General features: G+C 49.1%; 1 protein-coding gene across 1 annotated transcript in view; it reads left to right on the top strand.

Annotated features, from left to right (window-relative positions):
- Csmd1 (CUB and Sushi multiple domains 1) overlaps positions 1-24980 on the top strand; it is a 1139207-nt gene that overhangs the window by 1069502 nt on the left and 44725 nt on the right. Inside the window, exons 51-52 of the mRNA XM_077792480.1 lie at positions 9266-9460; positions 16658-16831. Coding sequence (XP_077648606.1) covers positions 9266-9460; positions 16658-16831 — 369 coding nt within the window. The remainder of the gene's footprint in view (positions 1-9265; positions 9461-16657; positions 16832-24980) is intronic.

The following is a 24980-nucleotide window of genomic DNA, read 5'->3' as shown; positions in this document are numbered from 1 at the left end:
TGAGTGGCCCCAGCTTCCTGCTTCCCACTTGCCCAGTTGTCAGAGACTTTTCTCTCACCTTGACCTGGTTGGAGAAGGAGAAGCAGAAGCCAGAGGCAGAGACCCTGTGGGCCTGCAGGCGCTCTGTGCTCTGGGGGGCCTGGGAGCAGCTGTGTACAGCCCTCCTCCTGGCCAGTCACCAGCGCTGTGCACACAGCAGGGTCTTGGGTCTCCACTGGGGACAAGAGCTCTGTGAATGTCATTGCATTTTGAAGCCCTTAAAGAATCATTGGTTTATTGGTGGGGCGTGCGTGTCTGTGGGCAGCGACCTTCCTGATCTTCAAGGGCACGGGTGACTGGGGCACTTATTTCCCTTAAGAGCTCCGCCTCTGAGCTGTGGACTATGTGCGCACCGACAAGCATTCTCATCCAGGGGTGTGGATTCCACCCTCTGCAGAGGGGAGTCTAGAGTGTTTTGGATTTAGTTTTTGACATTTATTGCAGTATTGACGATGGACAACATCAAGGATATGGATGCTGGTTTCAAAACAGGCATCTCAGCTGTATCCGAACGTCTAATCCTGCAAATCGTCACCATGACATTTAAAACTAAGGCTGATAACAACTGTGTCCATCAGGGGATGAGGAATTGAAGTTGGTGCCAAAGCTTCCGTCCCGCTGCCCCGGACCTCCTTAGGGCTTCTCCCTGCATTCCCAGGTCTCCCTCCTGGTCTCTTCCACTCGGAGAAGCCCACGGAGCGTGTAACTGGAGAAGGTGCTGGAGCCCAGGACCTCGGGTCTCACCCTGGTTCCAGGTGTACGTAGGTCCAGCCCTTTGAGTGATTGCCTCAGTGGACGAAAGCTCAAAGGAGTCGCCTCACCAGGAACCATCTGAAGAGCAGGTCTATGGTCGGAGCCATTTTGGAAATTCAGTGAATCCTGCTTTGCAAACTACCCTTCTTTGAAAAATACCTGAAGTGGCTCTATTGAATAAGCTGAATTATCACTTTAGGAAGCAAACACATTTTTTTTAGTTTGGCTTTGGAGATCACAAATCTACTGTGGTAATTGATCACTGCGATATATAATAACATGAAACAGCCCTAAGGTTTTAGGTTAATCTCCACAGTTAAAACGCTCCCCGGGATCTATGGCCACCAGGTAACTCACTCCGCTCAGGAGGGAAAACAGGCTTCTGAAAGGTCTTTCTGTAGCTTACATTTTACAGAAGTCCTGAATGCAGAGCGGGTCAGTTGGGGTCCTCAGATCTCACCAGGATTTTGCAGTGTCACAAGTGGAGAGGGCAGTGGTCATGAGAGTGAGACCCTGGCAGTGTTAGGAGGGCTCAGCCGGGAGTTTCCAGGTCCACACAGCCCTGCGTGATGCCTCTGGGAAGCTGGGCACCCTCCGAGGGCCTGCCATTACTTCTTAAGTACATCCGGAACCCCGTGAGTGCCTACACATTCTTATTCTGGAGAACTCGGTGGAGACATTTGATCAAGCTCTAAGTTGAAAACAAAATTCCAGAGACAATTTGATCCTTAAGAAGGTCACGCTCTGGATCCATGCTGTGGCAGGTTTCTTTATGGAACGTTATCGTAGCTGATAGTAAGACACATGTGTATACAATCTCACTGTCCTGCTTCCCCCCAAAGACTGTCCAACACCTGCCCACCAAAGTAGCCTTGTTCCTCAGACCTCTGATCTTGCAGCACTCACCCTGTGCCCAGCGTGTACAGACGGCCGTGGGGTGAACATGGAGGGTAGTCACCAGTCGGCTTAAGTGCTATGGCACCTAGAGGTGATGGTACAAATCTAAACAGACGTGCTTAACCACACTCGACAGTGAGATGCTCTTACAACATGGAGTAGGATGGGGAAACCGCTGTTTAAGATCAAGAGACCCCATGTGGCCCATCTAGGGGTTGGGAAGAGCATCAAGAATCGTGGCAGTGCCCCTAGTTTACAGGGGATGCTAAAGGTCTTTGCTCACAGTGGCAACGTGGTCATAGGTCGGTCCCCTGAAAGGCCACTGGCCTGCCCGTCTGAATAAACCAGAATCACTCATAGAAAAATTAAAGCCAGCATTTCACGATCAACGCGAAGTATCTTATTTGTCACTGAAATGTTCTCACATCAGAGAAAATGTGAAGAAAAGCTCCACGGCGTCCATGCCCTCAACTGATCTGATTTGAGGGGAACGATTTAGGACTTTTAGTACAAAAATTGCAAATCGTGTAAACAGGGAATGGCTCTTGCCATGTCAAGTGCTTGGATTTGTTGAAAGAGAAGAGCTGGGCCCCATAGAGCTGTTTCTGTTTGAAGGGACTCAATATTTCTTTAATAATAAAAAAGAAGGAACATAAGGTCAAGCACTTCTGTCAAGCTGGTGGAACCCTTGGTTTTGAAAACATTTAATATGACTAAACTTGACTTGGAAATTTATTCACTTAAGTTTTGAATACATTGATTTATAAAACTCATATTAGCACAATGCTTTCTTATGTTTTAAAGACAGAACAAAGTTTTAATACATTTTTCAAAAAAATTTGTTGTGATTTATTTAAGAGTTGAGTTCTCATTGATTCAATTCTGAAAATCATGCCTGGTGTCTCCTGCAGTAAGTCATGGTAGAGTGAGTCTGATTTCCTGGGGTGGTTTCTGGTGGTGCAGGGAAGTGACAGGAGAGGAACAGAGGTGAGCCCACACAGGAGCCCCTGGTGGGAGAGTCTGGGCTTCTGGACCTGCCCGTGAGGTGCAAGTGGTAAAAAGCAGAGCAACAGCCGGTCCTCCCGCCTCATGAGGGTCAGCTCAGAGTGCCACCACGTGAAGAGGGCCTTCTCTGAGAGCCACTGACCAGGCCTGTGGGTGGAAACAGGAGTTCTCAAGTGAGTCCCAGGAGCTGGCAGTGCTGGCGGGTGACAGGAAAGCCCCAGGGAATTCTGGTCCATGGCCTTCTCTCCAGAAGGGTCACCTTGAATACCTCGATGACCTGTTTTAAGACCAGCATCCATATGGTTGATATGCCTGTTGTCAATACTGAATAAATATCAGTAACTGAGTCCAGCACTCTAGAACCTCCACTTGGATGGTGAAATCCACACACGTGGGATAAGAGCTTGCCTAAAGGCTAACAGTGGTGAACCTTTTCTCCTGTGTTTGTTGGTCATCTGTATTTCTTCTCTTAAGAAGCGTCTGTTTAATTCCCTTGACCATTTATTAGTTGGGTAATTTGTTGTTTTGGTATTAAGAATTTAGAGATCTTCCTATATCCTGGATATTAAGTGTCTATCAAAAGTGTGGCGAGCAAGGGTTCTCTCCCATTCTGTAGGTACATTTTAAATTGTTCCTTCTGTGCAGGAGGTCTTTAATTTGTTCCTATGCTTTAGGGTCCTGCTGAGAACATTGTCACCTGTTCCTATATGCTGGAGTGTGGACCCTTTGTTTACTTCTAGAAGTTCCCTAGTTTCTGGTCTAACTCCCAGGTCTTTGATTCATTCTGAGTTGGTTTTGTGCAGGGTGGGAGATGGGGGTCCCGTCTCATTCTTCTACGTATGGGTAACCAGCTATCCCAGCACCATTTGTTAAAGAGGCTGTCTTTTCTCCAATATAGATAGATGGACATCATTATCAAAAGTACATGTATGAAGACACAAATTGGTATGAATATATTTTATATACAACCAGTGATATAAAAAATTTGTGCTGTATATGTGTAATATAAATTGTAATGCATTCCATTGTCATATATAAATTTAAAAAAATTTTTAAAAAAACCTGGTCATGATGTGCAATAGTCCTAATATGTTGCTGAACATGGTTTGCCAATATTTTATTCAGGAGTTTTGCATCTAAGTTCATCAGGAATATTGGTCTGTAGTTTTCTTTCCTTGATGTTCTTATCTAGTTTTGGTATGAGTGTGATACTAGCTTCATGGAATTCATTCAAATGCAGGGAATGAGTTGGAAGTGTTTCATCCTTTTATATTATTACATGGAATAATTTGAGGAGCATTGGCATTAGTTCTTCTTTAAAGGTCTCTAGAACTCGGCTGAGAATTCATCTGGTCCTGGGCTTTTCTTATTGGAAGACTTTTTATTAATGCTTCTATATTTTGCTGGTTATTGTCTTAGATTTTCTATTTCCTCATTATTCAATTTTGTCAGCTTGTATGTGTCTAGAAATGTATCAATTTCTTCTAGGTTTTCCAATTTATTGGGCAATAAATTTTCAAAATAATCCTCAATGACTCTTGATTTCTGTGATGTCCACGGAGATTTCTCACTTTTTATCTCTAATTTTACTAACTTTGATCTTTTCTTTTTTGTTTTTGATTAGTTTGGCTAAGGGTTTATCAATCTTGTTTATCTTTTTAAAGAACCAACTTTTTATTTCATTATTCCCTTATATTTTTTTTATTCTCAAATTCTTTGATTTTGGCTCTGATCTTAATTATTCCCTTCCTTCTACTGGTTTTGGAATTGATTTTTTCAAGACGCCTTGAGACGTATCATCAAGTTATTTAGATCTTTCTGATTTTCTTATGTACGCATTCATAGTTGCAAACTTTCCTCTTAGATTTGTCTTCAAAGTATTCCAGAGGTTTTGATATGTTGTATCACTATTCTTATTTAATTTTAGGAATTTTAAAATTTCTTCCCTGATTTATTAATCATCCAAAAGTATATTAAGTATATTGCTCAATCTTCATGTGTTTATATAGTTTTTGTATTTTTTTTGTGTGTTAATATCTAATTTCCTTCTAGTATGATTGAATAAGATGCAAGGAATCAAATATATATATTTATATGTATCTAAGTATAATATATATATATGTGTATAAATATGTGTGTGTATATTTTATATATATATAGTATATTGTGTTTAAATATATACAATATATAAACACAATATACAATATATAAACACAATATACAATATATATAAACACAATATACAATATATATAAACACAATATACAATATATATATATAAACACAATATACTATATATATATAAACACAATATACAATATATATAAACACAATATACAATATATATATAAACACAATATACAATATATATAAACACAATATACAATATATATAAGCACAATATACAATATATATATAAATACAATATACAATATATATAAACACAATATACAATATATATATAAACACAATATACAATATATATAAACACAATATACAATATATATAAACACAATATACAATATATATATAAACACAATATACAATATATATAAACACAATATACAATAAATATAAACACAATATACAATAAATATAAATATAATATAATATATATATATATATATATATATATATATATATATATATTTGCTAACAGTTGCTTTGAGACCTAAAATAGGATCTACTTTGAAAATGGTTGCATGAAGTGCTGAGAAGAAAGTGTATTTATGGATGATATAGTCTGTGGATGTCTTTTAAATCCATTTGATTTATTAGACTTTTCCTTACTGAGTTTCTGTCTGGATGACCTGTCTATGTGTGAGAGGGGTGTGTTGAGATCACCCAGTATGACTGTCCTGGGTTCTGCGTAGTGTCTGTGGTGTAAGGAGGTGCACCTCGTAGGAGGAATCGATGATTACTGTTGTTGTATCTTCTTGTTATATCGTCCCTGTTTCATTCAGCTTTTTTGTTGCTGTGACCAAAAGACCTGACAAGAACAATTAGAGAGGAGAGGATTATTTCACAGTTTCAGAGGTTTCAGTCCACAGAAGGCGGACTCCATGCCCCAGGGCTTGAGGTGAGGCCTCTTTCCTCATGATAGAGGAGTGTGGAGGAGGAAAGGCTCAGGACATCCCAAAAGGGAAGCAGAGAGAGTTAAGCTAGAGGCGCACCCCAGGACCCACCCCCTCCCCACACCCGCCTGCCTGCAGTTGCCACCAGCTAATCCCTACAGGAGTTGAGGACACTGTTAGGTTAGGGCTCTCACACCCAGTGGCTCACCTCTAAGCCTTCTTGTGTTGTCTCACACATGAGCTCTGGGGGACACCTCATGCCTAAACCACAGCAGTTCCCTTATGGTATGTTGTGTTCTGAGTGTGGACAGCTTGGAGCTAGGAGCACTGTCTCTTGGCCGGGCTGAGCGGGGCAGCAGTCCCCGCCCCCTCCAACCTGCTGTGTCCCGTAGATTCCCAGCTCCTCACTGAGGGGGAAGCAGACCATCACAACAGCCAGATCAAACACTATTCAGCATTGAAATAAATACCCAGTGCCTACCATGACCTCTGCAGCACTAGTCACCACAGCCAGGATGTGGGCTCAGCAGTCACCATCAGCAAGAACAACAGCTGCTCTTGGCTGTGACACCTGGGGGCCCTTGTGGGTCCCCCCAGGACATAGTCATGACATAGCTGTAGAACTGGTGGGACTGGATGAGGAAGGAAGTTTCTAGCCACGGGGGATGCTGGAGCCCGGGTGCCGCAGCCCGCGGGAGGGAGCTGGTGTGTCCCACGGGAGAGGTTGGGTCCGGAGTGGTCTTGGGTGCACTGACCCAGGCCAGGAACATGACCTGCAGGATGCAAAGTACTTCCCAGGTGTCCATGAACAAGGAAAGTCTTAAGAAGATTAATTTCCAATTGTTTTTTCAAAATAAATCTTGTGTATCTAAGGTACAACTTGAAGTTTGGGATACAAACAGAGTAACATTGTTACTATGAGGAGGCAAATTCACATGCTCTTCATCTCCAGTGGTTAAGGGCTTTGTTTTCTGACAAGCACAGCTGAATTCTCCCACTAGCAGGACTCCCACATGCAGTGCCACTTTACCGATCCAGGCCTGGGGCTGTGCCTAGGTCCTCCAACTGGTCCATCACGCCCTCTGCCCGCCGTGCTCTCTGGCCCGCGTCTCCCGTCTCCCACACCCCTGCCTCCTGGGAACCTGTTTGGTTCATTTTCTCTGCCTTTGGCTTGCTCATCTGGACCTCCACACGGAGACCACATGGTGGCTTCCTCTCTGTGTCTGGCTGACCCCAGACATCGTGTCCTCCAGGTCCACCCTGTGGTGTCCAGCAAAGCCATGTATTTCTGGAGCTAATGGTGTCCCCTGGGCAGCAGCCCATCAGGGCCAGGGGTCACGTGGTGACTGGGCACCTGGTATAGGGGGGTGGGTGCTCATGGGGCAGACATTAGAGGCCAGATCCAGTCCACCTCTGCCTGAGGATACGGCCATCTGGGCTTCTGTCCCTCGGCACCGCCTCAGCACTGTCCTAACTAACTCAAATAGATCATGTCTTTGATGTTTTTATGCCCTCTCTTCCCCTCAGATTATCTCTGAAAATGTTAAAATCTTTATTTGTACCAATTTCAGAAAATTCCCACTCTTTCTTCACAGACAAGAACGGGGACCTCGATGGCCTCCCTCTTCTTCCACAGTGGACTCCTCTTCTTCACACCATCTCCTCCCGTAGTTTCTGTTTCCCACGGCCAACCAGGTGGACCCCAGATATGAGTGTTGGTCTAGACTGCTCAAAGAGAGAGGCCTCTCGTGCGACTTTCATTGCAGCTGTTGTTACAGTCCTCTTGATTTATTCCTGGCTGTCCTCACTGACCTCTTACTGTGCCTGATTTATAGGCTGAATTTTACCCCGTGTGTCCAGGGCTCCACATCGAGCACTCTGAGTCCCAGGCGCCCACACATTCAGTTTCTGCACGTGAGCTTTCATTTCCTCAGTTTCTTTCTGCTTTTCCTTCTGCCGTGATATTTTCCTGGCCTGTTATTTTTCCATGTGTGCGCACACACACAAACACACACTCCCGTATCAGCTATCGTATCTTACCTTCTTGGAACAGCACGTCGTAAAAAGACATGGCACTTATAACAAAGGGTGCTTATAACAAAAGAGCGTGTAGCCCAGCAGAGGGGAAGAGATGTGAACGCACAATTAGACTAGAATAAGATAATTAGAAAGCAAAGCAAGTGGCATTTTCAAGAAGAAAGAGGTAATCATGGAGAATCTGAGATTTGCTGCTATAGATGGTATTAGCTTGAAGAAAACTTCTTATTCCATTATGTAAGCTCGATCCAAATCCTTGGCAGAAGGAGGGTTTGTAAAAGAGGGCTCAGATACTTAAAGCCATCAAGCTAATTCTGTAAGCACATTTTTTTTTTTTTTGGTGTGTGAAATGAAATGCGTTTAATTTGAAAGATGCAGTGATACTCTAATGAAGTACAGACTGATAAAGGCTTTTCAGGGGTGGCAGTCTTACCTGAAGTTCTAAAGGTACCCTGGCTAGAGAAAGACCTTGTTTATGTCACCAGGTAAAACATTTGAAGACCTACTTACTTTTACAGTAATTATTTTGCCTAAAATACACCTGAGAGAAATAAGCCCAAGAATCACCTTTAAATCACCAAATTTTTCATCTCGTCCTTTAACTTTGTCAGTTTTACTGTTGTAATAAGGCCCCGAGGCCTGTGTGTGCACAGTAGTGGTGAATGGCCAGGAGAGGACCCGCTGAGATTGCCGGAACGCTTTGGATTCTAAGTTGTAAAATTCATTTAAATCTTATTGTTCTCTTTGGAAAAACGAAGTCACAGGCCCGCGTGATTCATGCACTTGGGCGTGTTATCAGTCCCCTGAGGTCTGGCTGGTGGCACTGTCCTGCTGGGCCACCGCCATGGTCGCTGCTTCTTTGTTCCTTGGCCCTCTCTGCAGAAGCTCACCTTCTAGGCCTGCTCCTAGGAAAAGGGAGGATTGTCTCCTTCAACACCTGGGAGACATTTTTCTAGACAGCAGTTAGCGTGCCTGAGGTGTTTCGTGTGCTCATAAAGCCAATGACACATGGCTGCATTGTGCGTGGGTTGCATAAGGATTACTAATGAAGGCACTGGATTTTCTGAAAATCAATGTGCTTTCCAGCTACACAACACCATTCCCACTCCCTCAGAGGTGCTGATGCAAAGTGAGGATTTTACATGCGTGCACTGAGTCCCCAAAGCAGGCTTTAATCAGTCCCAAATGACCATATACCCTTCGGTAAAAGAATTACTCTTCACCTCTGTGTGACTGCAAGGTTTCCACTGCATCTGTCCTGAGATGGTTGAATGTGTTTTCCATGTGGGATCTTTCCTTGTGACACTGTGCAGCAGAGCAATCCCAAGATGACACACTGGCGGTATCCATGGTGCACATAGTGCTGTATGTCACACAGCCGGCCCTCCTCTCTTGAAGCAGGGCAGGTCTGAGCACCGAGGAAGCAGTGCTAACATGGGCTGGGTGTGTTTCTGTTCCAGCGGTGCCCTGCCCAAGCATCCAAGCTCAGCTGTCAGAACACGTCCTCTGGAGGCTGGTTTCGGGGTCATTGGATGAGTACGGAGCCCAGGTGCTGCTGAGCTGCAGCCCTGGCTACTACTTAGAGGGCCAGAGGCTGCTGCGGTGCCAAGCTAATGGAACATGGAGCATAGGAGAAGAGAGGCCCAGCTGTAGAGGTGAGTGAGGCGGATAAGCCCAGGTGACCAGGTGACACGGGCATTCTGAATAACTGGGGGTCCACGGAAAAGACTGCCACCTCACAGCCCCACGATTGACACAGGATGCAAGGGCACAGAGGGCACTTTAATGATGAGTGGTGTTCACGTGGCATGCTTGAACACATCCCTGCTTGTTGAATGCCAAGTCATGTGTTCCTTTTAGTGTAAGATGTTAGAATACTCAAATATTTCATATCAGCTGAAAGACAAATAAAAGCCTATTTCTAGATGGTAACTATCACTCCACGCACTATCATGCAGAAATTCTCATAAAGAACTTGGGAACACCACATGCTCAGTGAGCCTTCTCCTGCCTTGAAATGGGAGATGATTCTTCTCTCAGGTACAAGATAAGCAGCTAAGGCCTTGAGCGAGTCTCATAATAAATATGAATAAATAGAAAATAAGACAATACTGGTATTGTTCAGAGCACCATTTGATTCAGATATCTTTAATATACGATCTTTAGTTGATTGTTCACAGGAAATTATCAAGCATAGAAACAAGTAGTCAAACCAGAGTGAAATTTATGAAATACACAGCTTAGTAAAATAAACCACAATCCCAAAGAAAAACGAAAGAATGGATGCTTAGGCTCTTAGATCATGACTCCAGTTCGACTTCTAATAGGACAAATGTTAATTAAACCTGTGCTGCCAACTGCAGCAGGAGCACAGAGATGGTTAGAAGGACGCAGACGTTGGGGCTCAAGTTCACGGTCATGGTTGAGGCTGCTCTTCCCCAGGACAGCCCCCAGGGCTGCTTTCCAGCATGGTTTTCCCGGCTCCCTGTGCCCCTCTATCTCTGAGCCGGGGCCTGGTTTGGATGAGCGCTGACCTGGTCATGGAGTCTGTACTGGGTTCCCCTGCATGGCCCAGGGACGTGCAGTCGGGGCCTGCTTCCCCAGGCCTGTGCTGGTGGCCCGCAGCTGCCCCCCTTGGGGTCTGGCTTGACAAGCACACTGGGTGTCAGGGCTTCCAGGAGGCCTGAGGGAGGAGCACTGACGTTCTGGCCATGGCAGACGTGTGCAGCCGGTGAGGTTTCTGTGGGTCTCAGACCAGAAGTCGGACCGTGGAGACAGACAGGGTCCTCCTGAGGTGCATGATCACACAAGGCTCCCGTGGATGCAGTGGCCCAGCACAGTGTGTCCTGCCTCCTGGTCCCCAGGGACGCCCAGCCAGCCTTGTGTCCCTGTCAGCACAGGGCAGAGTGGTGCTGGGTGGAGTTAGCTGTGCCCAGTCCTCAGTGCTCAGGGCTCCAGTGACCATTCCAGGAGAATCACAGTGAGTGAAGAGCCTCTGGGAAGGCCATATTCACAGGCTCTCGGCCACAGAGCCAGACCCGTGGCAGCAGGTGAGCCCACGGCTGGCCTCTCCTGCCTCTGCCCTGAACTCCAGGCCATCTGCTTTCCTGTCTCCATGGGAACACACTGGCTCTGCTGGCTCCTAAGGAGCCTGTTCTGGGCAGAGACCGCACACCCACTTCCCTGCCTGTGTCCCACTGCGTGGACACGTCCACCTTGCACACTGTGGGCTGTGGTGTCAGTGTTGTCATTTGGGTCCTTCAGGCATCACCATGGCTGAGTGGGGTCTCCACGATCAGTGAACCAAAATCACTGTTCGCCTCTGTGTCTCCACAAACGTCTGTAGTCCAGTTGTCATCATGTGGCCAAGGGAAGTCCTTTTTGCACAAACTCTTCACTTTGTCCCCCTGACAAAAAAATCCTTGTTTAAAATCCTTGGTTTTTAAAAATCCTCTGGTGTAACTACTTGTTTCTATGCTTGTTTAAAATTCTTTAAAATCCTTGTTTTCTTGTGAAAATTAGATTTTTCTTTTTCTTTCTTTTCTTTTTTTTTTTTTTTTTTTTTTGGTGCGTCCTGAGTTTCCTTACCCATCTCCAAGGTGCCTGGTGGAGGACGTCCCACAGACCCCGGGGCGTGGGGCTGTCAGGAGGGAGCGTTGACCAGGGCTTGAGTCACTCTTGGGCTCAGCTGGACCCACGCCTCCTTTACTGGGTTTTCTTGGCACTGCTGGGGTCAGCCGCGGGCCTCGCGGTGCCAGTAGGTGCTCTACCTCTGAGCCACGCCTCCAACCTTATCTATTTTCTTTCCACGAGAGGATTGATACTGATGCTGTGAATTTATTTCTATTTCTAATTATTTTTTAAGTGTTGACCTAACAAGAGCTCGTCAGAGCTTTCCTCTCTCTGAAGCACGGCAGTGCCATGGTGGATGTGGTGCTCTTAGCAGTGTGTCCATCCTGGTGCTCTCTGAATTACCAGCCTTTATTGGCCCCTCAGATTCCCCTCTTTCTCAGAGCTTGGGAATTATGGCAACACAGTGGCCTCAAGAACTGTGGTGCCCACAGGGGTGAGTGCGGTGAGAGCGTGTCCAGCCTTCGACAGTAGCGGTCAGGGCTGCTCAAGTTCAGGGTTGCTGCGTGGCCAGCTCCCACTAACTCAGAGGCTCAGGGGGACCCAGGTGTGTTGGGCCACAGATTCTAGCCTGGGTGTTCACTGTGTCCCATGTGGGTCCCCTGCTTGGGGCTTCCAAGGGCTGTGTCCATGTGCTGCCATCCGGGCCAGCTCCCTGCCACTGCCTGGGCGGCTGAGGCACCAGGGATGGGGCTACTCTGGGCGACTGGGCTCCTACCCCGTGCCAGCCCTCTCGGGCTGCTGGCTGTGGTCTCTCTTAGTGGTCTCTTGGCCACTCAAAGGGTCACTCACAGGGTCAGTCCCAGTCAGATAATCTCACTCTTGTTTACTCAAAGTGAGCTAACTCAGGGCCTGGTGAAAAATTCTGCCTATACATAGAAAAATTCTAAATCCTTATTGATTCATTCAAAACAGCAATAAGTCAATTACATGTTAAAATAGATGACACATTGTTATAAACATAACGGATTTATTTCCAAACAAAATAAAAAATAGTGAAAAGATTATCTTTATTTTAGAAATTTGCCAGTCTCCTTACTGTCTGGCTGGATAGAGGCTGCTGGGTTCTCATTCCCACCTCTTACTCCACCATGTCATGTTAGTGGACATGTCCACCCACTGGGCAGGTGGACAGTGAGGTGCACATGGAGTCTAAAGAGCTATGGGACCGGGAGGTCTTCAGTTGTATTTGGAGAAGTGCTGTTCAGAGGAGCAGCGCAGAGTGCAGGCTCAGGGTGTCTCAGGCACACACAGCCTCAGGCAGAGCCCTGGGAGGAACAGCAGGACCATTCTATCTAAAAGTCCCTTCAGCATGGATGTTCAGGGTGCTGGGGTCATTGTGGCTTTTCATAACCACTTTTATTGCTTTTTTATTTCATAACCTCTTTAGAACCTAATGTTATTGGTCTTATTATTCAGGATAAATATCCAATATTTGTCAATACCCTCAGAATGATAACCCTGTACATTTCAAAAGTTCAGTTTAAAATATCAGAAAAACACACAGCCAGTATAATACTGAGAAGTACTAACCATCCTCAAGAGTTACCCAAAATATTAAGTGAAAAATGTTTTTAGAACTTCATGCTGTTCGCACTACCTTGGGCTCTACAAGAAAAGAATCAATGCACGCATGAGCTCCTTTACTCTGGAACACGTCTGCATCTGGTTCTGTCCCCTGTCCCCTGTCCCCAGGGGCCCTAGCTTTGCCCACCCACACTCAGGAGCACATGATTTGAACTCCAAGGGAGCAGACTCCACTCTTGCATGGGTGTGTGGAAAACTGCAAGTTCAAACGCTCCTTAAATAAAAGTGACTTAGTGACCCCTTTTCATGGCCCCACTGGCCAGCCTGTGGAGGCTCCTGTTCAGGAGGAGCAGGAGGTGGCTCCCCACCTGTGATCAGGGCCAACAGAGGCTTCGAGTGCTCGGCCGTCCACCCCCCTGATGTGGCCGAGGAGCCCACCAACGGGCTGCCCGTGGCTTACCTCAGAACAGCCCTACCCCCAGTCTCAGGAATTTGGTAGCTCTCGATTACCTGTTTGGTCAGGGGCTGGAAGGGTCAGAAGTTCCCATTCTGGGGTCCAGTTAGCCCTGATGCAGAGCTGACCCTGGGCCACCTACAGAGTGTGGCCATAGCAAATGGAGACCAGCTGAGAAGCTCTCCAGGATTTGGAGATGGTGATGCTCCCCCTCCAGGTAGGAGTGAGACTCCTAGGTGTCCTTGGGAGAGCCCTAGGTCTCCACGGGTCAGCAGGATGAGGCCTTAGCTCTGCAGTCCTCCTCCCCAAGGACAGCAACAGGACTAGAGTCATGTCCAGGGGCCCCACAGGTCTCTGCAGGTCAAGGTCTTAATGAAAGAGGGCAGCCACTTTTCCTCTTCTTGTTAAATTTCATTGTTTCTCTGCCTATTGTTTGTACTTTAAAAGTAAGAAATATGTTTATTGCATAAATCCATGAAATTAGAAAAATTCTTTACATTTAGATTTTACACTTACACACAGATGGAAAAATCTAACTGGGAATTTTTAAAGTATAGATATGCAAAGAACATTGGCTAAATTCTAGAATGTACCTCTTTCCTAACTGCTAATGTATAGGCTTCTTAAGTCAGACTTGGTCATGAAGGGAAGCAGGAAGCAGGCAGCCTGGTCTTTGTTGGCCTGTTTGTAAGTGGAGGTGCATCTGGACTGGTTGCTGGACATGAGGGAGTGTGTGCCCACCTACACCCTAGGGGGGCACTGCCACTCCACTCAGGGCAGCTGAAGTTGAACGTTCTAGATACTTAGCCTGAGTAAACCGCAGCCCACGTGAAACAGTTGTAGGGACAACTGGAGCAGCCCGTTTCCAGCCTAAGGCCACTCTCCTTCAGTGAGCATCTTCTCCTGACTTACATCCAGTGACAGATGGTAGCTCCAGCCCTGTAGACCTCATAACACAGTCCAGGACCCTGGTCTACACAGCCTGCCCCTGAGCCCTTCCTGGAGGGGGAGGTCCTGCCCTTCATGCAGCGTGTTCCAGCCGTCAGCTGCTCATGGCCAGGGCACCTTCACCAGGCCTCGTCCAGCTTGAGAAGCTACCCATGGGCTCATTTGTAAGTAATGTCCACATAGTAGACAGGAGTGTCGACCTTGCAGGTGTGTGAAAAGCGTGTCCCAGGGCAGTTATTTCAGTGGGGACCCAGAGCAGAATTGAAGGAGGGAGGGGAGGAAGCCTTGCTGGGGGAGAGAGGCTCATGACCCACAGTCAAGGTGTGCGACAGGCCAGGTGCCCCAGCTGTGGGCAGGACCCTGTGGATGCCACGGCTGAGTGTCTTCCTGTGCAAAGGTGGGCCCCAGGAATCCGAGGGGCCCTTCAGATTGCAGCATGACCCACGTGTGATGGGAGGTCAGGAGGCACACATAGTGCATCCATCTTGGAAACTCAGGGGACACTAGTGTGGAGGCCAGACCTCCTCCTGGCTGCTGGACAAAGCCTCCAGTCAGTGGGCAGGGAGGCCCTCTCCTGCTGGACTGGCTTTCCCAAACCCTCGCTGCTGTCCTCGTTAACCCATTGGGTCTGCAGCCAAAGGAGACTGTGTGTCTGCAATCCCGTTATCCAGCTGCTGAAAGCTCAGAGTCCTTGCTTTAGTTCTTTACAATTGCTTAACCCTTACTAGAGGACAAACAGAAGAGCCTTGTCCCCAGCATAGTGCCACTGAAGCTGGAGAACAGCCAGGATGTAGAGACCCAGGCCCCACCAGTCTCCAGTCTCCAGGAACGGTGCCTGGCGGCCTCTGTCAGGAAAGGCTCTGGGCCTCAGGCTGTGTAACACATTCCCAGCAAGCACTCACTCTCAGAGCCCGACCCAATCACCCAACCATCACAGAGGGTCATTAAACGTCACAGTTCAAGGAAAAGTTCTCATTGTGTTTGGGAAAAGGCTCAGAGAAAAGTTCCTGTAACAATCTAAATCCTCCTTGAGCCCAGTGACATTTGGCTCCGAGGATTAGACAGTGCACGGCTGAGTGACAGGGAGCTTGCCAGCCTGGGGTGATCTCCCGGGTTCCAGGTGGACAGTCCTGCAGGCCACTCCTAAGCAGCTGGCTTGTTCCCCTTTGAGACCAAGTGGTGGCCACATAGTGAAGTAACAGCAGCTAACAGGGTTGGCCTCAATGCCAGGCACCTGAAGTCCGTCCTCACTTGACCAGCCGTAGTGTTCACACTGACTCCGTCCCCTGGATGGATCCTGACTTGGGGTGCCCTGGTCTCTATCCCTCACTGAGTCTGGTCCTGTGTAAGACAGGCCTCATGCACCTGCACCTGTCTCCTCCCCGGGTCCTCTGTGCACCCTGTGTGGCAGGTGCTGTCACACCTTGGCAGGGGCAGATGCCCGTCTGTGCAAGGCAGAACCGGCCTGGGTGGTGGAGGCTTTGCCACCTCTATCTGTTCACCGTCAGGGGGAATCGGCTTCCTACCCCTGAGGCTTTCCGCTGTACGCCTCCTGACTCATCAGTGCCCTGGACCCTTCTCCCCAGTGGCTTTTGTGAGATTTTCATGCTAAACCAGTTTAAAACACGTGTGAGCCTCCGAGGGTCAGTAGTCTTTGATAACTTGTGATTTCCTTCCTCCCCTGGGGTCTGTGATTCTTGTCTCGAGTGTTTGGAGTTGATGTGCAGAGATGCATGTGGTCCCCTGAGGGCCTCCAATGCGGCTATGAATTCACCTCCTACAATGGAGTGCTGGGGGCACCCTGGACGTGCTGCCTCTGAGGACCAGGGCAGGCTTTGGGGTTCACAGCCACCCCGCCCACCACCACAGAAGGACCAGCCAAGTGTCTGCCAGTCCTCCTCGGGAAGGTGCCGTGGGCACTGTGCAGCCAGCATTCACACGGCGCTCAGGGCCCAGCAGTGACAGGGACCCAGAAGAGACGGTGCTGGCCCTGCTGGTCCGCTCAGTCCCAGGCTTCAGTGCCGTCTGCTTTCCCCCGATGAACTCCTCTGAGGAAGCCTAGCTACCCTGGGGCGGAGGTGAGAGGACAACTGAGGGTGGTGGCCGGCAGCTAGGACGTGGCAGGTCCCTCCGATGCCGGGTTTTCATTTTCAGGATGCAGGAGGGAGAGGCTTCCCAGGTGACAGTCTAGCACCCTGCTGCGTGTCCTCCGTGAAGTCAGCATCCGAGACTGGTGGCTGGCGTTGGGGCAGGGCAATGTGCGGACCTCAAGACTGTGCTGTCTCTCTTCTAGTCATCTCCTGCGGAAGCCTGTCCTTCCCCCCCAACGGGAACAAGATCGGAACGCTGACGGCCTTCGGCGCCACGGCCATCTTCACGTGCAACACGGGCTACACGCTGGTGGGCTCCCACGTCCGGGAGTGCCTGGCCAACGGCCTCTGGAGTGGGTCCGAAACGCGGTGTCTGGGTAGGTTCCTCTGTGCTCTCCCACTGTTTGGTGACCCCGGTGGACGGGCTGGCACGGCTTCCTGCGCTAGGGCTCTGGAGGCACTGGGTCCTGCCAGGTCTCCAGGCCGCGTCACCCGAGGGCCTAACAGAGCATTGGAAGAGGCCGTGTTCTTAGTAGGAGCGATGAAGCATGGTCACATGTCACCTTGCATGGCATGAAGGTGACCTCCCAGGGGCTGGGAGTGTGCCTGCACTCAGAGACCACAGCCATGAGGTGAGGACACACAGACACAAGTTTTAGAGATAATCATACAATTGTCTTCTTAAAATTATGTCGAGAAGTTGAAGTGACATTAATCTGAATTTATAAAAGCAGAGCGAATTATTTGAAATAGAATGCGTGTAACAATTTTGGGGTTTTTTTGAAAGCTTTAAATATCATGCATGATAATTAATAAACGGGTTGTGGGTGTGTGCAAACGGTTGAGGGGGCAGTTGAGAGCACAGAGGTTCATCTCAGCAGCTCCCCCAGGCCTGGGGGTCGGGCTCACACTGGCCCTCTTGAGCCCCTTGACCCTCACAGTCATATGATCACTAAGCCTCGGCCGTGGTGGGCTTAAGCCCCCCAGGAGCTCAGATCACTTTAGGGTGGGGCGGAACCAGGGACTGGGAACAGTGAGGTCTGCTCTCCCTTTGAGTTGGGAGAATTTCAAGAAAGAGGACGAAGGCCGAGTAGGAACCCAGAGAAGATCCGCCTCCAGACGTTCCTTCCCTGCCCACAGAGGGACCGCCGCAGTGCTGCAGGGAGCTGCCGAGTTCTCGGTGCCACGCACCCTCTGTGTTTCTAAGGTTCTTAACTGATACATGTCATTAACATGATTTGCGTGACTAATGCCTTATTGGGGGAGCCCCGTGGTCTTCAGGAGACCGTGGGATGCCTTCAGTGCTTCCTGAAGTCACAGAGCTTCTGGGCTTTCCTGTGCTTTCCCGAATGTTCTGTCAAGGTGGGTGGCAGCTGAGCTGGTCTCTCCTTCAGGTGCTGTGGGTGTGTGTTGATGTGGTTATAAGGCAGGAGCTCAGAAGTATCCTTTAGAAATGGAAATTCTGAACCCCAAACTTTTACTCGTACCTTTTATTAGGGCATAAAAATGATGCTAGTTGAAAGAGTGAAAGTAACATTAAATGGCATATTCAAAAACTCAAACTTTTATGATAAATAAATACATATGAAAGTGATACTAACATAAAATGTAGAAAACCAATACCTTCAAATGTGCATGATGAGGACAGAATTGTTAATCACAGTGTGGAAGAACAACTCGGGTGTTTGGGGTTAGATCAGGCTGCCTGTGCCGAGAGCACACTCTGCTGGTCAGTGCCCAGCCTGTCCACAGTACCTGCCCGGGTCCCTGTGCCGCGGTGGAGTCCACATCCACCCGCTGTGTGTCTCAGAGCCATGGGGTCCCCTGGGCCTTGGTGTTCCAGGGCCACGTTGTGATCCAAGTTCTGCAAAAGCTTAGTGGCTGCTGAGGATGGGTGAGCGCCTGGTGAAGAATCGGGGCGGTGACGTTTGAGGGGTGCTTGGAAAAGCTTCCGATCGTTAGTTTGAGAGTAAGTTAGGAAATCAATAGCTATTTTCAGATACTTAAAATGCTGTGAGGTAAGAGAGGGAGTAAGCCAGAGGTATCGCGAAGACGTGTGCTAAGATCTGCAGGTCATTCAGGGGTCAAAGGGTGGAAAAGGAAAAGGAATCAACACACCTTCCCAGGCCAGGCGAGGGTTGGACAGACATGGGGGCAGCCGTCGTCCTCATCAGTTCATGACTGCCATCACTGTGGACAGGAGAAGATGGCTTCCTGACTCCAGGTGAGAGGCGCCTCCACACCTGGGCATTGTTCGCAGGGCAGCCTGCCCAGGGTGCAGGGTGTAGGGTGTGCGGAAGGCAGCTGCCCCGTGGTGCTCTCTGCTGAGGGTCTGGGCGCCCTGAGCTGTGTGAGTCTGACTCTGTGTCCAGCGTGAGGGAGGAGACCTAGAAGCAGGTTCCAGGTCTGGGAGCGAGCTCTTCCCTAAGGAGGGAGTGTTCATTCTGGGACGGCGCTTCTGTTCACAGTGAGGATGGGTCACCCTCCGGAGCCCTGGTGGTGCCCAAGGATTTCCAGCGGGCGCAGGGGGATGTCCCAGATCCTTTAACAGCTAAGCCATGATGGACAGTGCTGCCCAGGCTGAGCCCTGTGGAGTCTAAGTGCAGGGGCGCTGGGTTTAGGGAGGGGAAGGAGGGTTTTCGCGGCTCACATGCAAGTGCTGACTCCCTACCGTGTTGGCAGTGTCTGGTGTCCACTCTGCCAGAGCCTCTGACCGAGGAGGGGTGTGTGTAAACAGCAGAGATGGGCTCAGGGGATGATCAGGGTTCTCCTTGCTGCACTGTGACAGGCTTCTCCTGGGCCCAAGTCCCCAAGGACATGTTCTGCAGATCTGGCCAGGCCAGGAGTCAAGCTCCAAGAAGCTGGCCCACATCTGCTCCACCAGTGGGAAGCTCCATGGTCCCCATGGGCCCCTCATTATCTTCCCTGTGGCAATTTGCACAAGTCCTGGCAGGAGGGCATGTGTGGAATCTGGGCGCCCTGTGGCCACAGTTCACAAACCCTTGACCATGTCTGTCGCTGGACTTTGTGTGATGATGGGCTGTCATGTCTGCCACTGTGTCACCTCTTTGACGTGCAGTCTGCAAGTTGTCTGTGAGAGCCATCCCGGGCACAGAACATCATCTTCTTACCCAGACAGCGTTGCTATTATTTAGAGGAGATTTGCATCCCTGCACTGTGGTGGCCATGAGCAGAGGCGTGTTATGGTAAATGTATCATGGTGACCCTCACATTGATAAGATAGCTAGGTGACATGATTCAAAAGGACATTTTTGACATTTTTCATTGTTCTTGGAGAATAAAGTTGGAATGTATTTTTCAAAGGTCTTGTATTTTTTCAGATTTCCAAGTAAAAATGTTTCATAAAACAACTGATAATCATAATTGTATTACCTCAAAAAGATGGCATTAGAGTAGAAATATCAAACCTACCCCTTCTATTTTATACAATACACAACAGTGTAAAATATGTGCTGTGTGTCAGCAGAGTAGGGAAAATACTTGAAAAACCCAATGCCAACTTAGCCAGAGGGTAAGTAGTTTAAAAAAAAAAGAGTCTTCTCTATGCTTGTGTGCTTGTGAGTTTTACCTAGTGATATCCTTTTAGATCCTCAAGGGCTGTTGAGTAGCATGTGAAGGTAAATGAGATGAGGTATTTCCTTCCATGGAATCTTTACGCAAGGGAAAGACAAGTACCTTTAATACAAGTTGGGAATAATGAGTGTCAGGGGACGTGTGAAAGCAGCACTTCTGCAGAGGGAGGAGGTGACAGACCCAGGGAGGAGGCTGGTGGAGGTGGGGGTGGTGAAGGCCCAGGGGAGGCACCGTGGAGGCCACCTGAATTACAGGTGGAACTTCCACACAGAGAAGAGAAACACAGTGATTCCAGGAGTCAGATCGCCCAGGCCCTGTGGTCACCGCGGGGATGCAGGGTTCTCAGTGTGGCGGGGTCTACTTGGTCTGCACAGAGCACACCTGGCACGGAACTCTCTGTGGCCAGGTGGTAAGTCCAGCCTGGATAAATGTGGAGAAGAACTCATGTGACATTGTGACGAGGTCTGGTTCAGTCCTGTTGTTTGTGGCTGTTTTGTTTAGATATGAGGTATTTCCTGAGAGATCATGCGTGAGACAATGCAGGAGGGTTCCGAGGTAAAAGGATTAGATTATGGCAGTTGTGACCCAGCTGGTGAATTAATCCACTGATATGGGTTAACTAGGCAGTACTGCAGGCAGGTAGCATGTAGCTGGAGGAGACAGGTCGCTGGGGCAAGACTTTGGGGTCTGTTTTGTTCCCGATGAGCAGAGCTCTGTCTGCTTCCTGGTGGCCATGCCGCTCTGCCCTGATGTTCTGCCTTTTCTTGGGCTCAGAGTTATGGAGTTGGCTGCCCATGGACTGAACCACAAGCCAAAACAAACTTTTCCTCCTCCAAGCTATATATCGAGGACTTGCGGTCACTGAGATGCAAAGCTGACATGAGGCTGTCCTTAGAGATGGTCTGATGGTGGTGAGATATGTTAAGAACACTGCAATGCCATCTGCTGATCCAGAGCAACAGAAAGAAACATATCAGAAAAGCAGGGTATTTAAAATGGGTATTGCAAAGACAGCTTCACCTAACAGAGAAAATCTGACTTGGATAGATTCTTGTCCTCCTTATAGACGGGCAGCACTTCCATTGGGTTTGTCCAGGTCTGCGTGCACAGGGCGGGTTTGGAGGAGGGCCACGAGACACTTGACAGGCAGACAGGACTGGGAAGGAATTCAGCCGGATGGGCATTATCTACCAAAATATTTAGGATCTACATAAAAAAATATGAACAGGCTAAAATTTTCTGACAGCCCAAAGACTGCCCATATCATGCTGGTACTGGCCTAAATGTCTCTTCATATCAAATCTGGCCTGTAATAATTGTGTGGACCCAGGTTGTGTTAGACAGATGTCTTAGTCATCATGTTCGCTACTTTAAGGGAACTGAAAAGAACAATTTTAGAGGGTGAAAAGTTTATTTGGAGGCTCAGGTTTTCAGAGGTCTCAGTCCGACCCTTCTCCTCGGGGCTCCAGGGGAGGCAGAACATCATGGTAGAATGCTGGGGGGAAGGGGCTCACCAGGTGATCAGGAAGCAGAGAGAGGGAGACTCCAGGCACCAGCTACAAAATACAGCCCCCAAAGCCACACCCGCAGGACCACCTCCTCCAGGCACACCCCACAGCTTCCCACCCAGTTAATCCCGTCGGGGGCTGGAATCATGATGGAGTTAAGACTCTCCCAACCCTGTCATTTCTCCTCTGAACCTTCTGTGTAAGACGGTGTACATCTCACACGTGAGCTTTTGGAGGACACCTCACATCCAAACCCTAACCAGAGACATTTGACAACCTGCCTGTTGTGGCAGAGAAATTGGACCTGAGCTGGGTGTGACTGCCACCTGCCCTATGTGGGACAGCCACCTGCTCAGAGGGACTCCAGCACTCGCTTGGTGGCCCCAGCCTTTGTGACAGAGGACACTGCTGGGCATGGCCCTATGAGGACATCTCAGGCAGTGTTCTTTTAATATGCTCCATCTGGAGAGTGACATGTCTGCAGGTGCTCAGTGCCTGTGACAGTTTTCCTGCACACAGAGTCTGGCCCATTTGACATTTTGTGACCGTTCACTAATACTCAAGAAGAGTCTGTAAATCAGCCCTGACGTTAACCGTCAAATCAGCTTGAGTCAGCCAAAGACACGGGCTGCAAGATTGGCCGCCCTCGAGCACACCGAGTTTCTAATGCTGCCACGGTGCAGGGTATTGGCAATGCTGAGAATGTGGTTGTCAGCAAAAAGCCCCAATAATCACAAAGCAAATACTAAGGCTGAACATTTGGTTTATAGATTTTCTAAAAATAGGCTTTGTTCTAATCCCCACACCAATATTTAGTGTGTGTTCTGATAGAAACTGACACATTGAGAGGGGAGAGCGTGTGGGTGTCTGAGCATGTGGCCTTGGGAGAGAAGGATGTCCCTCCTGGTTCCCGCTAATGGCACAGACCCCACATCAAAGGCTGCAGCTTCTGTGCTACACCTGGGAGAGCCTGGTCCTGCTCCCAGGTGGCACAGTGAGTTTCTGTGGAGCAAGTGGAACCTAATAATCTCCAAATTGGAGCTCATTTCTGCAACCCCACATCTTCCCAGACCTTCCCTTGGTATCCATGGGAACCGGTTCCACAACCCCAAGATTCACAAAAGCTCAAGTCCCTGATGTAAGGCACAGGACAGACCTGTGCACACATTGCTGTGCACGTGAGCCGTCTCTAGGTGGCTTATTGTCCCTGGTCATCTGCAACCCTGAGGAGATGGTGGTCATGCTCTGTCACTTGGAGAATGATGATAATCAAACTCTTTTTGGATGTATTTTCTATCCGTGTTTGAGCTACAGATGCAGAATGTGTGGGACGAAGGGCTGGCTGTCCTCGTAGGTGGCTCCACCCTGCCCTCCCAGCCTGTGAAGTGCCCCCCGTGACCTTGCTGTGAGGTTAAGGCAGATCCTCTGACCACACTCTCTGTCCCCCATTAGCACAGAGGCTCCCGAGTCAGTCCCTCAGAAGGCCTCCACGGGAGAGCAGTGGCCTGACTCATTGCACCATCAGGACAGAGTGGCCCACGGTGTGGAAAAATACTGTCTATCTGGGGATAAGATCCTCTCAATTAAATAGGGCTTCATGGAGCCACACTGTAGAAGGAGCGGGAAGAATTCCCCCGTGGTACCTGCAGGAAAGGGGAAGGGACCAAGGCCACCCAGAGAACTGACTTTCACACACCCTCTCCACCAGAGAGGGGTGAACAGGAGCCTGGTTCACACAGGACCGTCTTACCCGAGAACGTCCACACGGTAGAGTGGTAGCATACACACAGAACCTTCTAGAACAGGGCTTAACAGGGCTGCCCTGGAGACCCCAGAGTACTACTCCTTGGTCCGAGTGCTGACTGAGCTACACAGGTGACAGTGGAGCAGTGGCCTCCTGCAGTGTCCTCCCAAGTGGTCGTCAGACAGCAGAGCTACAGAGGGGCAGGGACTTGTGTGGCCACCTGCTCTGCTCCCGAGCTCCGCCGGGCACTCGCTGCCGGGCACTCGCTGCCGGCCCCGGGGAAGCCTGTGCTGAGGCAGTGGGCGTCTCCCCCAGCCGCCCTCCAGCCTCTGGCTCTGGCTTTGGCCTTCCTTCACTCAGTGTCCTTGCTTGGAAGACAACTCAGCCTTCCATCCATCTGGCTCCTGATTTCAGAGCTAGGGTGGAAGAGTTATTCGGCAGATTTTAGGTCCTCGTGAACCAATTTTAGAGAGTGTTAAAATAAATTTTTTTCCTATTGTAACCAAAATACAGTGAGAGCGAGTTTCAAAGCCAGGTAGGGGGAGTCCCTGTGCCAACTAGGGAGACAGGCCGTGCTTGGTGGGAGGTGCAGAACCCAGGTCCACCCCTTCCTCACAGTGCACTTCAGGCCGGGCTGTGGAACTGCCCGTGCTCTGTCCTTGTTAGTGAGTTCCAGCAGGCCCTCTGCAATGGCGGATTTTATCTAGTTTGTTTTTTGAGTTTTAGTGTGTAAAATACTTAGCTGAGCCTAAACACAGTCCAAGTACCTACCTTGGCACTGAATTCTCCATTTTGCTTCTGAGCCAGTTTGGGGAAGGTGGTGAACTACCCGTGGCATAGTCCCACCTCCCGAGCACAGGGGTGGGGGTGGGATGGAGAAGTTCTAGAAGGTGGTAGTGAAGGAATTTGTCACTTCATGGTTGAACAGAAAGAAGAAGAGGAGGCAGTGCCTTTAGGACTTATCTAAATCTGTCCCCGTCTGTATGTTGACTGGAAACTGAAGGTTTGATTTCAGCATCTCTCTAACCTTCCATCACTCCCTTGTCAGTTCTCCGGGTCCAGGAGTGCCAGGCTCGTGGGTTCCGGGTAAGTTTGGTAGGAGTTAGGCCCACACTCAACGCCCAGTGCACTGTCCAGGCTGTGACGGTTACCGCTGACACTGGCCAGGAGGTCAGGGAGAGTGATGGCCAGGGCGCTCCTGCCCCAGGCCTGCTCGCAGAAAGCATGCAGTGTTCATGCTAGAGCCAAACCTCAGGGGAAAAGAGCCTGGACCTGGCATGGCGGCCTGGGGTCGGCCAGATGACCGAACGACTTCAGGTACTCGATATGCTGTTCTCAGCCGAGCAGGGCAGCCCTCCCCCCATATGTTTTAATTTTGCAGTGAATAAAGTTTTTGTCCTTCTTTGCTGTTGCTCACACTCTGTGGAGCTGGAGCTACTAAGTCCCCGTCACAGTGGAAGAGCCACAGAGTGAGTCTGCTGTGTGCGCGTGGGTCAGATGAAGTCTTCCTCCTTGTAGTTAGGGAGAGACCCCAAAGAGTGACTGAGATTCCTGATTTCAATTACTAGAGTCCTTTCAGTGGCCCTTACTGGTTTAGAGTGGCTCCTCCTAGGGCCTGAGAGCTCCCCCTTCAGGCAGGGTCCCCGGTCCTCTGTGACTCCAGTCTCTGCCGCCCACGTC

The sequence above is a fragment of the Urocitellus parryii genome, chromosome 14 (assembly GCF_045843805.1).
Source record: "Urocitellus parryii isolate mUroPar1 chromosome 14, mUroPar1.hap1, whole genome shotgun sequence".
Taxonomy (NCBI): domain Eukaryota; kingdom Metazoa; phylum Chordata; class Mammalia; order Rodentia; family Sciuridae; genus Urocitellus; species Urocitellus parryii.
This window is presented reverse-complemented; position numbering and strand designations above follow the sequence as displayed.